General features: G+C 38.8%; 1 protein-coding gene across 4 annotated transcripts in view; it reads right to left on the bottom strand.

Annotated features, from left to right (window-relative positions):
* LOC107557511 (NHS-like protein 2) overlaps positions 1-16,445 on the bottom strand; it is a 104,685-nt gene that overhangs the window by 74,185 nt on the left and 14,055 nt on the right. Inside the window, exons 1-2 of one of the 4 annotated variants that reach the window (XM_016240948.1) lie at positions 14,053-14,183; positions 13,786-13,904 (exon numbers count right to left, since the gene is read on the bottom strand). The exons of 2 other annotated variants lie outside the window; for them this stretch is intronic. In XM_016240948.1, coding sequence (XP_016096434.1) covers positions 13,786-13,876 — 91 coding nt within the window. In that variant the 5' untranslated portion in view covers positions 13,877-13,904; positions 14,053-14,183. Of the gene's footprint in view, positions 1-13,785; positions 13,985-14,052; positions 14,184-16,445 lie in introns of those variants that run through there. One more of the 4 variants, XM_016240947.1, reaches the window with a different exon arrangement.

Genomic DNA, 16,445 nt, shown 5'->3' with positions numbered 1-16,445 from the left:
TACACATAGCCGTAGTTCACTGACAAGTTATGCAAAAAAAATCGCACACGATTTTATTGCGCGATTCTGAAATTGAATAAATCATTCGCGATAATGACAGCTGTTTGCATAGCTTCTCAGTGAACTACGGCTCTGTGAAGTAAATGCTGCTCTATCTGAAAGCATGTGAAAATACCACATTTAATAACATATTTTTACTCCAAACTCACTTCATAACGTCAGTCGAGTGTTTGAAATAAATCCTTCTGTCAGATGATGTGGCTTCTTACACAGAATAAGGCACATAACATATTTCATAGTATTTAAGCAGTGATAAAGGCATTGCATTATAAATATACTTTATTTTAATAAAAATTATAATAATAAGAACTCAGATAAACCGTATATTGCCGTAGTCGTGTGTTTATTAGTCACGTTGAATCAATGAAAGCAGTTGAATCTTCTGTTTATTCAGCTGCAGCGATAGGCATTTCCTGGGTTTCTTCTGCGAGGTGTATTTGGAGTTTCAGCGTGAGAGCGCCCTCTGGCCTTTGGATGGAGATTTACTGCTGATCACAGAACCGTGCTTCACTGAAAGATATGCATGACAATCGCAGCTTCTGTTGAATCGCGATCTCGATTCCATTTCAATTTATCGTGCAGCTCTAGCTTTGCGCATGCGCCGCTCAGAAGTGACGAATGTGGAAGTGCAGGGGAGAGATCAAAACAAAACAACAGTCACTTATTAGAAGTACAAAACGAGGATTTGTAAAGAAGAATGTCAGAGGATTTCGATATAAGCCGAGAGGAGACTGGTTCTCAAGCCCGCCCGCTGCCGCTCACTCTAGCCCTCCGGCCTCTGCTCATTCTAGCGCGCCGGCCATTCCTCACTCTAGGCCGCCGGCCACCGCTCACTCTAGCCCGCCGTGTGTTTCATTGTGAAAGTGAAACTACTTTGTTTGGTCTACCAAAAGAGGACATGACTAGAAATCAGTTGTTAAGTTTACAACACGGTTCCAGAACAGTTCAACCCAAATATTCATTTGTGTGCAGCACATTTTATGGAGGAATGTTTCATGATCCTGGAAGAGTAGACTACAATGTCGGCTGTTCTGACTCACAGACTGTAAGTACGTTTTCATTTAAAGGATTTGCCACTGATGACTCAAACGCGAGTTTTGAGCAGTGTAGAGTAGAGCTTGTTTGTCATTTCTCCGATCACAAATGCAGACATGGTTTTATTTTTTACGCGGCGCGATGCAACCAACGCGTAAAAAGACCGTATAAGTCATTATAATCCATAATTATGTCCCAACTGGATGCAACAAATGCCTCGTTTATAATGGGTTTTAATGTTTTTGTCTCGTCGCTCCGGCCGGACAGGGCATCTGTTACGGAGCTGACAAGATGTGAGACGTGCGGATCCATATGCAAGCTTTTTATTTGGAGAAGACAGAGACGTGGTCATAAAATAGGCAGGGTCAAACAGGTATATGGCGGGCAAGACACAAGAATAGTCCTAGGGCTAGCGTAGGTCGATGAACGGCAAACAAAATGAACTGTGACTTGACCTGACTCGTGAAGATCAGTGGTGACTTGACTTGACTCGTGAAGATCAATTGTGACTTGACGGGGCGCTGTTGTGTCCGCCATTTTGTGATCAGGCTCCTCTGTCGCCGCCATTTTGTGAACCCAATCTAGTGCGGGGGCCATTAGAGAAGTGAGTTGTGGGGTTGCGTTCCTCCCCGATACCCAATCCTAGAATCGCTCTGATTACAAGCCACATGTCTGGCAGATGGCACTCGGATGTCGTCGGAAGTGTCCTCACACATATGGACCGAGCGAGAGGACAGGAGCTGGATGGGATTGTCGGGGAGATTGTGGGAATCAGACGGATTCAGACTTCACAACGTTCCAGAGAGAATCCAGGGTGTGTACAAACAGTGTCAGATAACTTTCTGAAAGACGTTCTCTTATAAAAACATCAACTGCATTTACCTTTTAGCTTATTAAACTTCATCTGTCTGCTTCTGACGGGAAGTTTTAACAGGGTTCTCACATTTAATGAGGAAAACACTTTCATGACACTTCTTGTTACAGAAAAGGGATTTATAAAATTGACCCTTTTCACAAAACTGTGATGAATCGCATCGTAAATCCTCGAATATTTTTCATTTTTGTATTTTAAAAAAAATGTATGTACATTTATAACACTAGTCTTTCTATTATATTACCTTTGCATCAAATTGCATCCGGTTTGACTGATTCATCAAGTGGCTTTAAATGATGCATTCTTCAGATTATTGTGTTCCAGAAGTTTTTCAATTGCAGTAAAAAAAAAACTTTTGCAACTTTTCAAAAAGTTCGGAAATTGATTTCAATTTGACATCAGTTTGGTGGGATAGAAACTGATTTAAATAATCATTACATTTGCATGAATATAAATGTCATAATATTTGTGTCATTGTTAAAACTTCAAAACCACAGGAAAAAATCCAGTCGCAGCAATAGTTGTAAAGTAGCCCAAAACCGTCTCCGCAGCATCAGTGACACGCTGGTTTATGGAATGTGTGATTGTTTATTCACAGTCGTTTCCTGTAAGTTTGTGCAAAATCAGCTGTGTGTTGCTTCTGTAAACAACAGCAGAGAGCAACATCCCTCAGGAGCTCCGCCGCTCATACAGGTTCCAGCAACGCAGATCTTTTGCTCATTCTGGCTGATTCTTCAATTCTAGTTTTAAATCACTATAATTAGCTTAAAATGTGTCTCTTGTAATTACACACATCCTAACTTATAAGAGTGTTAAAGCTACATTTGCCTTAATATCTCCATTTTGGGTAGAAATTGTCACCCAGACTTTTGAGCCTCCCCTTTTGAACCTTAATTTAAAGCATCAGTCATTTTCTTTTTAAAGTCACGCGGTTTTTCTGTCCTGCATCAGGGCTCGTTTTCAGTCTCTGAGAGCTACTGAATGTTTCATTCAATTCATATCAGTTCCTTTCTGTCCACAAAAGGAGTCATTTATGGTTAAACGCACTGAAACATTCTAAAAAAAAAAATCATTTTGAAATCCAGCTTTCAGTCAGTTTAGTCTCATCACATCAAAACTGAAATGAACTTTTTTAAATAAATATTTTTTTTTATTCTGTTATTGGCTTTTACACGTATAAATCAGACATTTATGTTATAGTTTTATCAAAATAGTGGAAAATACTGATGTTACATAAGTAACAAATGTAAAAAATAAGAAGTTCAATCTTACTTCCGCTGAAAGTAAGAACCTCATTTCCAGCATATGAAAAATATCCATAAAAATGCTGATGAACCTTTAAGTTAATAAACAGTAAAAAAAAGTAGAAACAGTACATTTTAAAAAACATTGAACAACAAAGAACATGTAACAACAGAGAACATCGACTTCCAAGAGCTTCCATATTAATACAAAATGTACACAAGTTCATAGTCTCGTAGCAGGTGGGCATTGCATTAGACGGGTCAAGCGTGTTTGTACGAAAACTGCAATACACCAATACAAACAACCGTTCAAAGTCATAGTGTCCGTGCTCCTAAATGTAAATCCTCAAATATCCAGAAGGCAGAGGCCTGATTAATCTCATATCGGGAGGTTTTGTTGTTTTAGACGGCAGCCAGTAATTCAGGATGAGAAACACCCGTTCTTGGCGGACGGTTCCAGAGCTTTTCTTTCTATTTTGGCTGGAGTGTGCAGAACTGGAGCCAAATATGGCCCTGCTCTTCACACCGAGCTCATGGACGGGATTCCTAGAGGTCGAGGCACCAACACAGAGGGAAAATCAGCCAAATGGACAGAGCCCAGACTCCAGGGTTGCAGCGCCGGAGGGTCACCAAGACCCTTCATTATGACCAACTTAATTTTAACACTCTGGTCTCAGTCAGAACAGACAGATGGACCAGAACTGATTCACTTCATATGTGTACCGCACCTCTCCCAGCTTCCTCTTCCAGACATTGTGTGGTTGGTGTGTTTGTAGGAAGGGGTTGCACGACTATTCGTTTACTAGTCAGTGGATCGCTGTTTATCTTAACATAAGTGGCTCATAATGCAGCATCTGGCATCAGCAGTCTTTGCTGCTTATGTTCAATGCAACACTTGAACAAAATTGGTCATTACACAGCACCAGTGGGGTTCACTTACAATGTGCTCTGGGTTTACTAAATTACAAATACAATGGGCCAATACTGTATGAAGATAATGTCATGCACATACACAGGGATGCACCTTTGCATAATCCACGACTAGTCAACCCAACACATCAACTAATTGCAAAACCAAACAACTAGTCTGTGCAACCCCTAGCGTTTCTGTAGTGCACTCTGTGAAGGGTCTTTGGTGCTCGTCTTTTGAATCAGTGCTCTGCCTTTCTGCATTTAAGTTCGTCTTAATTGATCAGTATTTCATGTGTTTCGCCACGGCTCCTGACTCCAGTCTCAGAAGGCGAAGAGATGAGGGGCCTCATTTATAAAATGTTGTGCAGAAACCATCCTAAATTTGATCTTACGATCATCTCTCAAATATGCGTACGTGTGATTCATAGAATGAACGTACGCACAGAAAACGCATGTACGGCTGTCGATGTGAAATCTATGAATCGTAAATGATCTTGAACTTGCGCATAACTGAATGGTTTCAGCTCTCTGCCTTGTAAATGACTCCTAATTAATGACATTAACATATAAAAGATCACCAGTCATCATCCAAATCCTTTAATTTAGCACAGCGAGCTGCAAGAACAATTTACATTTTCAAAAACCTGCAGTACTCCAACAAGAAAAAGTGCGTACGTCTGCTCAGACCCTGACGTGACGCTAAGGCAGTTTTTACAAATATGAGCATAGGCGTGGATTTAAGCGTACGCACACTCTAAGATCAAATCTGTGTGTATGCACGCTTTATAAATGAGGCCCAAGGACTCAGTGCTTCTCATACATACTGCTCTGCTTCGCCCTCATTCAGAATCGTGATGGAGCCGTCGCCGCTCTTCATTTCGATGTCTTTAGCAGCAGAGTTCTCTGGTAGCAGTGCTAAGTCTTTAAAAACATCCACGTAGTGGGTGAACCCCGGACCCCAGTTCAGTAGGTTGTCCCAGTTGAAATTATTGGACCCTTGGCCCAGTTTATGGGGTAAAGTGTGGTGCTGATACTCCGATAGAGTGTTGTGGCCGCTGGCCGGCCCACCCTCTGCACGTCGGCTGGAGTATCGCCTTTGTCGCATCCTTCCTCCGTGATCCTCGTCATCAGCATCTGATTCATTGACCTGTGAGAGCTTGGGCATGCGAGAACTGTAAGAAACTGGTTTCTCGCGGTCATACTCCATCTCCGAGCAGGTGAAGGAGTCATGGGAGTCGCTCTCGGAGGAGGATTCCGGAGCCGGGATGCCATCTGCAGGGTTCCGGACACGTGAGAGCGGTCGACGGCAGTCTTCCTCAGATGACGAGCGCCCGTGATCGGCGCTGCAGATGCAGAAACCCAAAAACCACAGATTCATAAAATATATATATATATATATATATATATATATATATACATACACACACACACTACTGTGCAAAAGTCTTAGACCATTTGTATTTTTACCACCAAAATTGGTTTTAAGTCAGTTATTTCTATATTTTGCTGTAGTGTGTCAGTATAATATCAGTTTACATTTCTAAACATTTCTTTTGCAATTAATTGGAATAATGCAGTCAGATTTTTGTATGCACAAGGAGTCTGACAACAGCCAGTGCTCCACACAGAGATCTGAGCTCACCATCATCCAGTCCGTCTGGAATTACATGAAGAAACAGAAAAAAAACTCAAGACAGACTAAATCCAGAAGAACTGTGTCAATGTCTCCAAGACACTTCAAGAATCCTACCTGCAAAGGTACCTGAAAAACTAAGTGCAAGTGCACCTAGGACAAAAGCTGTTTTAAACGCAAAGGTTGGTCACACCAAATGTTGATTTGATTTAGTTGCTAGAGTTAATTGACAAATAAAATCTATTTATGACATTAATTTTGAAAGCATCCTCACTTTACAGCATTTTTATACAAGTGCCTAAAACTTTTCACAGTACTGTAGCTTTGCAGGTAGGATTATGCAACACCTCAACCTAAAACCATTTCCGACTCAAAATCAACAAATCTGAGTTAGCCTCAAAAATCAATGACTCTTGGATGAACATCACATAATCTTAATAAAACACCCAAGTCTGCGTATTTGTGTCACATTCTGCTTTCAGCACATCTCAGTAAATCAGAACTGCAACACGGCATGAGTCCATATACCGCAGAGAAGAAAGTGAAGGAATACACACAAACACACTCACACACGCACACATACACATATCCACATATCTCAAATTTGCGAGCAAATATACTAACCTTTTCACAAGGATCAAAAGACGCAGCTAAACAAACAGTATGTCAATATGTCAAACACATATAGAAACTGAGGCCTGCACACACATACACACACCGAATTACAGGGAGGAGGAGTTAGGCCTCCTCCACATACACACACACACTGAGGTGGTGTGACTCTTTGACTGAGCTGTGCATAGGCTCCCAGCTGGCCCGTCTTTCAGTTAAGCACTGGGCTGATCTGTTCTCCAGTATATAAAGATGCCACTATCTCCACTCTCAACTGCCTATAAACTCAATTAAGTCTGTCAGACACTCTCCCTCCTCCTATATCCGTCTCCCAACCTCCCAATCTCCCTTTCTTTCCCCCACCAGACCCAGATGAGCAAACACACTCATAATCTGATTAATATCTCTGTGCCCTTCAGAATATTTTTTTTATTTATTTCTTCAGCTTTATTATCTGTAATATTTGGTCTCATTCTTACCCATAAATATAGATTTTTAGTGATTATGACTTGCTCAGGAGCAGACAAAAGTAGGAAATTTTAGTCCTTTTTTTTTTCTTTTGAGAATTCAAATATTGGTCCATTTAAACCACATTTTGAGTGCAATTACTTGAGCAGGACTGGGTCAAACTTTTTCTAGATCAGTGGTTCTCAACCAGGGGGCCAGGACCCACTAGGTATTACATACTTCCAAAAGGGCCTCAAAATGACTTTGAAATTAGACAAAATAAATATTTTGAAATAAGACAAAGGAAGCTTTAAAACAAACTAAACCCCCAAACTTCTGGAATTCTACAATTGAATTATCTGAATTTCAATTAAAATTATTTATTTTACTTATTTTCATCTATGGACACTCCTAATTTATCTAAATTTAAAAAAGGGGGTCTTTGAATATTGTTGTGGACATTAGTGGGTCTTGGAGTCAAAAAGGTGTAGAACTGTTATTTGGATCGATTTTTAGGTACATTTTTGTATTAAAATAAGAAAAATGCAAAATATATGACTTTCATTAGTGATCTCAGACTTCTGGAACCCACAATATTATAATTAAAGGGATAGATCACCTAAAAATTAAAATTCTGTCATTACTCACGAAATTCCAAAACTGTATAGCTTTCTTTATCTTGTGGAACATAAAAGAACATAAGAGATTTTTTTTTCAGATACAGTGGAAGTCAATGGGCTCCAGTGTTGTTTGGCTCTCAAAGTTCTTCAAAATAACAGATTTTGTGTTCCGCAGAAGAAAATAAAGAAAGTCATATGGTTTTGAAGATAAGTAAATGATGACAGAATATTCAGTTTTAGATTAACTATCCCTTTAATATTAATTTACACAATATTTACTCATTTATATGTTAAAAATATTTTTTTGTGGGAAAACACTACAAATATGCATTATACATTTATCAGTCAATGACTAGACCATACCATGAAAGAAAAGAACAGAGAAAAGATGGCGCTGTGTGAACACAGTCAAACTGAGTGCAGATCAAGATTGAGGTTATGACTGTGGAGCACACTTTGTGAGACGGATTCTGGGGATTTTAAAATGATAGGTCACATTCCACTGGTGGTTCTCCAGTATTTCTCTAAACCAGTCAGTCCACTGTTTGTTGTAGTGTGACACACTCATTGTAACAGTTAAAGTTATTGAGCAACAACACATGTAATACCTACAATTCCTCATAGGCCCATACACGTACACAATCCATACTGATATGTTACGATACTAAACACTTATCTGACCTACAGCTAATGGAGCGCATGCTGAGTGATGCTCTAAAGACCTTATTGTGAGTGTCTCCCTCAAACCGGCAAGAGGGCATACTGACAAAGGCATTCCCTTCCCATACACCCACTCATATAACCCTCTGTCACCACCATTAAATCTGACACTGATCGGTGTGTGTGTGTGTGTGTATGTGTGTGAGAGAGTGAGTCAGAAATTCCACAATAAGGATATAATTGAGAGAGTGACACTGCACACATGCTGCAAGAGCAACACAAATAACACAACACTCCAGAGCCTGTGTAACTTTAAACAAATGATCTGCAATGTCTTAACTTGTACCTTCTGTCTAGTCTACCATGAGCTCTAACAACCATCTTCTATAAAGGGGCCAGGGTTCCAACGGGTCTGAGTAGCCCCTGCTGATAGTTGTCATAACTTTCTGCTCTCTGCACATCATTACCAGTCAAATGTTTGAGGTCAGTAATATATGTATATATATATATATTTATTTATTTTTTTCAGCAAGGATGCATAAAATTGATCAAAAGTGATATTGAAGACATTTTTAAAATGTCTGGAAAAAACATGTTACAGTTTCTGCAAATAATTTATTAGCCCAGCTGTTTTAAACATTGATAAAAAATAAGAAATGTTTCTTGAGCACCAAATCAGCATGTTAGAATGATTTCTGAATAATCATGTGACAATGAAAACTGAAGTAATGGCTGCTGAAAATTCAGCTTCATCAAAAAGTTTTTAATATATTAAAATAAAAAAAACTGATATTTTAAATTGTAATTATATTTTTTAAATTGTACTGTTTTTACTGTATTTTTGATTAAGTACATGCATCCTTGATGAGTATAAGAGACCAAAACAAAAAATTATACCAATCTCAAACTCTTAAATGTGTGTATGTATATGGTGTGTGCATATAGTCATGATGTAATTTTCTGCAGCTCCAGACTGAAGAAATAATCACCTGAAAAGAAGAGTGAATAAACATTTCACAGTATGTACTGACTCACTGAGTGATGCCATTGTTTCCCTGAAGCAGTGAAAAGATATTTTTAGTGGTATAAGAAGCTGAGTTGGGTTAACCTGCAAAAGAGAACAGGGCCGTGGCCTCACTGCACCATTGGGAGGTGTGTGCGGTCAGGGAAAAGCTCCTAATGTGGGCCTGCAGCATCCAAGATGAGTCTGCGTGTGCCAGGACAAGCAGCCAACACGAACATTCAGACTCAAAGGACGAGCGGAATGAAAGGCATGTAGTGAGGTAAAAAACATTCATTCCCTCACAAAGACAAAAACATTTTAAAGAATGAACGGTGTTAAGACAAAACGGTACAAATCCCCTTGTGCATGAAGTAAACTTTTCCATAGTCTCCCAGCACTGGTCTGGGTGGTCAACTCTCTCCTCGTAACCCTGAAAATCTCCCAAAATAAACAAAGATGATCTTTGAATAGTACTTAATGAAAAGGGTTTAATGGAAAAAAATCATTCGGTGCCCCTTACGCCAAGCCTCTTAGAGAATGTAAACAAAACAAACAGTGAAGAAGCCTGACTGACTTGTTATAAAGAAGAAATACCTGCAACTCACTGCAGACCATATTGATAGTGAGGACTTCACTTGATCTAAAGGGGTTATATTTGCCACTGTGTAAATTTCAAGAACAATTTGATATCTGGAACAGGCTTATATTTGAGAAAATGGAACAATGGAGCGCAGGCACGGAGGGAAGAAAGAGGGTGTGAGAGAAATATGGAGAGAGCGCTATTGCTCTAGAAGGGCTGAGATAACTATCAGTGCTGTGAGAATGGAGAAATGGGTTGATTTGTGCTGGAAAAGAGAGAGCTGTATTGGAAAAGGTTGTTTCTTTGTTGTCCACATGACTGGATTAATATGAACATGGAAAGTGGAAAACATCTGCTGAGCATTACAAGCCGTCGGGGGACGCCCATGCACCTCTTGCGCCTTGGAGCCTCACAAACACACGTGCAAAAACACACACGTATGCATGCTCACATTTACACAATCCACACAGTGCTCATTTCCTGCTTGGAAAGTGGGGCCAGGCCGTCAGCACCATTTCTTATACATTCACTCCCATCCCCCCATATTTGAGAAACTCAAGTGGAAGTTAAAGAGGCGTTTCCACATCAGCACTATAATACAGTAAAACATAAGCATGCCATCTGTACACTTCTTCAACCATATATGTGATCAGTCCCAACTCACTGAGGAATGTAAAAAAAACGCAAACAAAATGGAGAGGATTACATCATTGCGAACGGAGGGAAACGGAGGAGTGGCAGAGCTTAAAGTGCTTTCATTAAAGTGCAAGATGATGTTATTACAAGCTTGAATGTTGAGCATCAGTTCACAGCTTGGCTTATGACAGTCGCCAATGTAATTAGACAGCATGGAGACATTGTGCATGCAATGTGATTACAACTACTTTTTCACACCAGGTGATTTCACATCAGGCTACCATCCTACCGACTTTCTGAAAGTCATTCTGTCTGTTTCCATGGAGATGATTGGCTGAGAGCGAGCGAGTGACCAGACTTTCAACAAAGCAGATGATTCAGACTCTCTGTAGATGTGTTTTCAGTTCTGCCTTCCTGTTAGGATGCTTTCTTATCTAAATATTAATCACGATAACACAATACACAAATCTGCTGTAAGACCCACAATGGGCACATACTATTGAGACTTGTCAGCAGGCCTGGGGATTTAGCTATCCCAGCATGCCCGTAAATGTCGTAGCATGGCACTAAGGTGGCAGAACACTCTCAGCGGTTTCCTCTAAAAATAAACAACAGTGACAACAACAAACGCTGGGGTTAGCGCTGAGTTGCATCTGCCAAATATGAGCTAATGGCATTAGTCAGGAAGGCAAAAAAAAAGACAAATGCAACTTATATGTTACCTCAGCACAACATGAGGAATTCAAGAAGTTGAACAACCGCAATTCCTAGACCACATATTTAATCTAATGCCAAACCATCCCTGGTGACTTCCCTAATTTAAATACTACCAGAAACATTTAGAGATTGAAAACACTGTTATTCTCTGTAAAATCCTTTCAAAGCATTACCACAGATCTGGCCAGTCCTCAGTGTTTATAAGGACTTAAACTGAGTAAAAAAATGCTCCCAGACTACTTTCCCTCCAAAACTCAGTGAAGCCAAAATCTGTCAGTTAAAGGTAGTTTGTCTACTTATATAACAGAAATGCACAGTAATGTTTATTCAAATATTTACTGTATTAACGTACACTACTGTTCAAACGTTTGGTGTCAGTAAGGATTTTTTATGTTTTTGAAAGAAGTCTCTTTTGCTCACAAAGGCTGCATTTATTTTATTAAACATACAGTAAAGTCAGTACTATTAAAGAAATCTATTTAAAATAACTTTTCTATTTGAATTAACTTTAAAATGTAATTTATTACTGTGATGGCAAAGCTGACTTTTAAGCAGCTATTACTCCAGTCTTCAGTGCCACATGATCCTTCAGAAATCATTCTAAAATGCTGATTTGGTGCTCAAGAAACATTTTACATTATCATCAATGTTGAAAACATAATGTTTTCGTGGTAATCATGATACTTTTTTCAGGATTCTTTGACTTTTGAACAGTAGTGTACATCTGTTTACTCTCTATTGTGGTCCGTGGGTAGTCATATAAGCAATAAAAAGGCAGTAGTGAGCCATTTGTGGTTACATGATCAAGAATCCAAATTACAGTAGATATAAAGACTCATCATAGGTAATAACCTATAACTTCAAATGAAACCTGTCCACTAATTTTTTATTTAAAAAAACATCCAATCAATGTATAAAAAGGGTCTCTGTAGAAACCACCAATTATGAAACCATCTGTTTTGCGTTAATAATGAAACAATACAGCAATAACCAGTCGTGAAAGATCTCTTTTAATCTAATCCAGCAACACAAACTGAAAGAATAAAAGAGCATCTCAGCTCCTCAACATTTTGGACCCATTGCCTGGACCAGAATCAGAAGACTTTGAGAAACCCGTTTCATGAAACATGGATCAAACGAAATGCAATAATCTCACCCAGAAAGCCAAAATCGTCTCTCAGTACCTAAAAACACAAACACATTTTTCTCAGGCCTCCTATTAAGGCTTAAACTACAGAAACCACAAACAAACAAATATACTCACAGGTAAATGGATTAAACACACCATAGATGAATACCAGTGTGAAACCTTCAGTTCGCCTACTGAGTGCGCACATGAAAAATGAAATATTTGGTTTGGCTGCAATGAGGTAAGAGTCGCTCCCATCTGATAGTGTCATATGATGATTGGAGCTGAAGGTCTCTGTGCCCCATGCCCAGAGACTACAGCTCAATGCTCGGCTTTATTCCGCTACTTTCTATCTGTTTTAGCCCACAAAGCAAGTATGAAAAGAATTGCAGATGTTGAGTCAGTGAGCAAAAGGGCTAGCAAAATCACTCTGGACCCCTCACATCCAGCACACTTCCTCTTTGAACTGTTGCCATCTGGTCGACGCTACAGAGCACTGAGCACCAGAATGACCAGACACAGGAACAGTTTCTTTCCTCGGGCAATCCATCTCATGAACACTTAACAATAATCGTGGAACACACAACACTAGTATCCATTATTTATTTAACACACATACTTATTTACATTTCAAATGTGCACATATCATACCTCTACATACAAAATTGTCTATATTATATATTGCGTTTTTTGCTTCTTTGTACATTGTCTATTTTGTATATTTTTATATTATTCTTTTTATTATCTGTGTCCTGTCTTGTCACTGTCATTCTGTTGCACTGTGGAGCTTCTGTCACTAAAACAAATTCCTCGTATGTGTAAACATACCTGGCAATAAAGCTCATTCTGATTCTGATTCTGAGAAATCTGAGGTCTGGCTAGTTGATAAACAGTAGAGTGATACTGCAGTCATAAGACCAACATACCAGTACTCATGTAAGAGATGGAGAAAAGACGCCAGAAAATCACCACCATTCCACATTTGATAACACACACAATTAAAAGTGTTAACATTTACTGGCCTTACTGCATCACTGACTCCTTTTTCAATCTGTGCAAACTCTCAAGAATTGTATAAATGTCTATATCAACAAATAAAAATTGTATTTTGTTCATAATTAATATTATAAACATCCCATTTTATTCTTTATTTTTCTTTAACAATAATACAATTATTCTTTATTAAGAATGCTATTATTATTATTGAATCTAATAAATATATAATATTAAATCATCTTTAAATTCTAATATATTATAATATAATTTTATGATTCAAATATAATTTTATGTAAAAAGGTAATGCAATTATCTTATTTTATGTAATTCCTTATACTTAAACTTTTTTTTTTTACAGCTGATGAGTTTGCAGAAGAGTAAACTGTGCGTGTCTGTAAGCAAACTGAGCAAGTGTGCGATCAGTGTGTGTGATGGAATAGAGCGCATGATGAATGAGTGACCAGTGAATACCTAAAACTGCAGCACATCAGTACACAGCACTATAAACTACAAGACATATAAACACACTGAATATTACAAATCATGCACAGTCTCTACAAAGAGCACACACCTTCACCTAAAAGTGTTAGGAGCAGCGCAAAGATGAGTACAGTAAAGCTCCATTACCTCTGAAGAAGGGCACTGTGAACGCTGCCTCCGATCCCCTCGTTTCCCCCTGCCTGCCCTGTCCCGGAGACCTCCGCCTCCTCCAACGCATCCCTGTACCGTCCGATAACACACACACCCTGTGCTGAATAAATGACAAGTCAGGAATGTGCGTTTTCCCTCATGGACAGCATCAAACTCTGAGCACACAGACGCGCACACACACACACACACACACACACACACACACACACACACACACACACACACACACACACACACACACACCTAACACAGAAGTTCACAGAGAGTCAGGACGAGAGGATGCAGCTGCTTTTCCTTTCACACTTTCTCCCTCTCCCTCTCTCTCATCAGTTCTGTGTCTTTCCATCCTTACTGCAGCGTCAGCCTCAAATCACAGCTTACACACACACACACACACGCTTGCACAAACAAGGCAACACTGTTGAAAATTATAGCAACCAGCACATTCACACTGGTATGAAACACCTGCTGTCCTCACATCACGTACTGATGGATCTACAGCGTCTATATTAGTGGTTCTCAACTGTTTTTTTTTTCAGGAAAGATTTCACATTGGTGATGCAATACAGTGCCAAAAATTTGGTAGTTTTTTTTTGTAAGAATACAATATCATGCAATCTGTCCATGCTGGCAATATTTCAGCTACTACCTAATTCGTCTCTTTCTTCCAAGTGACAGAAACACTCTGATTAAATCTGTGGCGTTTGATTGCACACACAGTTTTGACATTGACAACAATAAAATATAGGCTTATTATCACCCCCATTTTAAACTTTAAATTGATATGTTATGCTAATAATGCATGATTATATGGTGAGTTGCATTTTATTATTTCCACTTTCCTATTTCCACATTGTTTTGCTGCATTGTCTAACTCTACAAACACAGACCTGTGACCCATTTTTCATTGCAACCCATCAGCTGAGAATCACTGATCTGTATCATCTACTGCATGTGAAGAAACATGAATCATCACGTGTCCAAAGTCAGACACCTAGAAAAAGCACAATTACAGCCCACTAATTAAACATCAGCAGTAGATCAACAGGTAAAAACTGCTGCAGGAAACCCCAGAATTGAGCTAGCATTTTTGCTCCTGTGGTTCCATTGTTTTGAAGTCAATGGATTTTTGAATGGGTTTTTGGTTAAATGTCTGAAATAAAGTCTGTGGTTAACACAACCCTAAGATATTTTGACAATGTTTCTTACAAAATAAAATAAATCAGTAAAACCCCACTTGGGATTTTTTTTAAGCATTGATGTGTTTTAAAACAGGTGCCTGCTAGTAAGTGGCAACATGGAACTACAGGAATTGACATTAAAAGTCATCACACCAAACGGGTAAACTCACCTACACACTTGTCTGCTTTTACACCCTTGTTGTGTTTATACTCCTGCTCTTGCAAACTATTCTACTCAAACTTGTAGATTTAAATACTTTCAATGATCTGTAGAAGGTTTATTAGTGGTGATGTTGAAATTGTGCAACTGTGCTGTAGTTTGTTCATAGCCTAAGTTTAGATTTGTATTTCTGACTCATGTATTTAGCCTTCATAAAAAAAAAATGTAGTTTTTTTTTTTGCGAATTTGCGACGATTATCTTAATGAACAAAACATCAAACACATAACAATAATCATAGACTTTTGTTGGTCACAGAGCTTTTTTTCTACAATAATCCAATGGATGTTGAGGGAACCTAACTTCTGTTAGGTTGGGCTATAAATACAGTGGGTACGGAAATTATTCAGACCGTGAAGAACTTGTTGCATCTTTCCCAAAAAGACTCATGGCTGTATTAGTTCAAAAGGGTGCTTCTACTAAATACTGAGCAAAGGGTCTGAATACTTAGGACCATGTGATATTTCAGATTTTCTTTTTTAATAAATCTGCATAAATGTCAACAATTCTGTGTTTTTCTGTCAATATGGGGTGCTGTGTGTACATTAATGAGGAAAAAAAATTAACTTAAATGATTTTAGCAAATGGCTGCAATATAACAAAGAGTGAAAAATTTAAGGGGGTCTGAATACTTTCCGTACCCACTGTATATGTCATCCCTGCAGCACTCTATTTCTGCACACTATAACAAATCAAAGCTGGTTTACCCCTCTAGAAGTTTAGATCAGTAACACATTAAGAAATATAAAATTATATATTTTATAGTGAGGCACAGCCTGTCACCTGAATTTATTGCTACACTGGCAATAACGTCAAATGTCATACACTTCATGGTGTTTCACTCTACATCCGCAGCAGAATTTGACACCTTGAGTGATGTGATGGCATCCGCATCTGTTTCCCCGTGTTTGTGTTATGGTCGGAAGCACTCCAAAGACTGGAAATTAGTGGCTAGTGGAACCTGTTTACAAGAAACATGCTGGACCCACTAGAGGAATGTGGGTTTGGTGATTTGGCTAAAGATGTGGAATAACAACCACTAAACAAAATCATTGCAGTCACCATGCAGCGTATTTTTGATGCATTAATCAGATGGCTCGGCTACTGTCATGCTGTGATGACTGTATAATTAAAAGACATACTCCTTGAAATGTTCACACATATTTGTGTGCATTCACATTATGAACAGACAGGTGTGTGTGTGTGTGTGTGTGTGTGTGTGTGTGTGTGTGTGTGT

Source organism: Sinocyclocheilus grahami, unplaced genomic scaffold (genome assembly GCF_001515645.1).
Source record: "Sinocyclocheilus grahami isolate Dianchi unplaced genomic scaffold, SAMN03320097.WGS_v1.1 scaffold605.1, whole genome shotgun sequence".
Classification (NCBI taxonomy): domain Eukaryota; kingdom Metazoa; phylum Chordata; class Actinopteri; order Cypriniformes; family Cyprinidae; genus Sinocyclocheilus; species Sinocyclocheilus grahami.
Note: the sequence above shows the minus strand (reverse complement) of the source record. Positions and strands in the feature narration are given on the sequence as shown.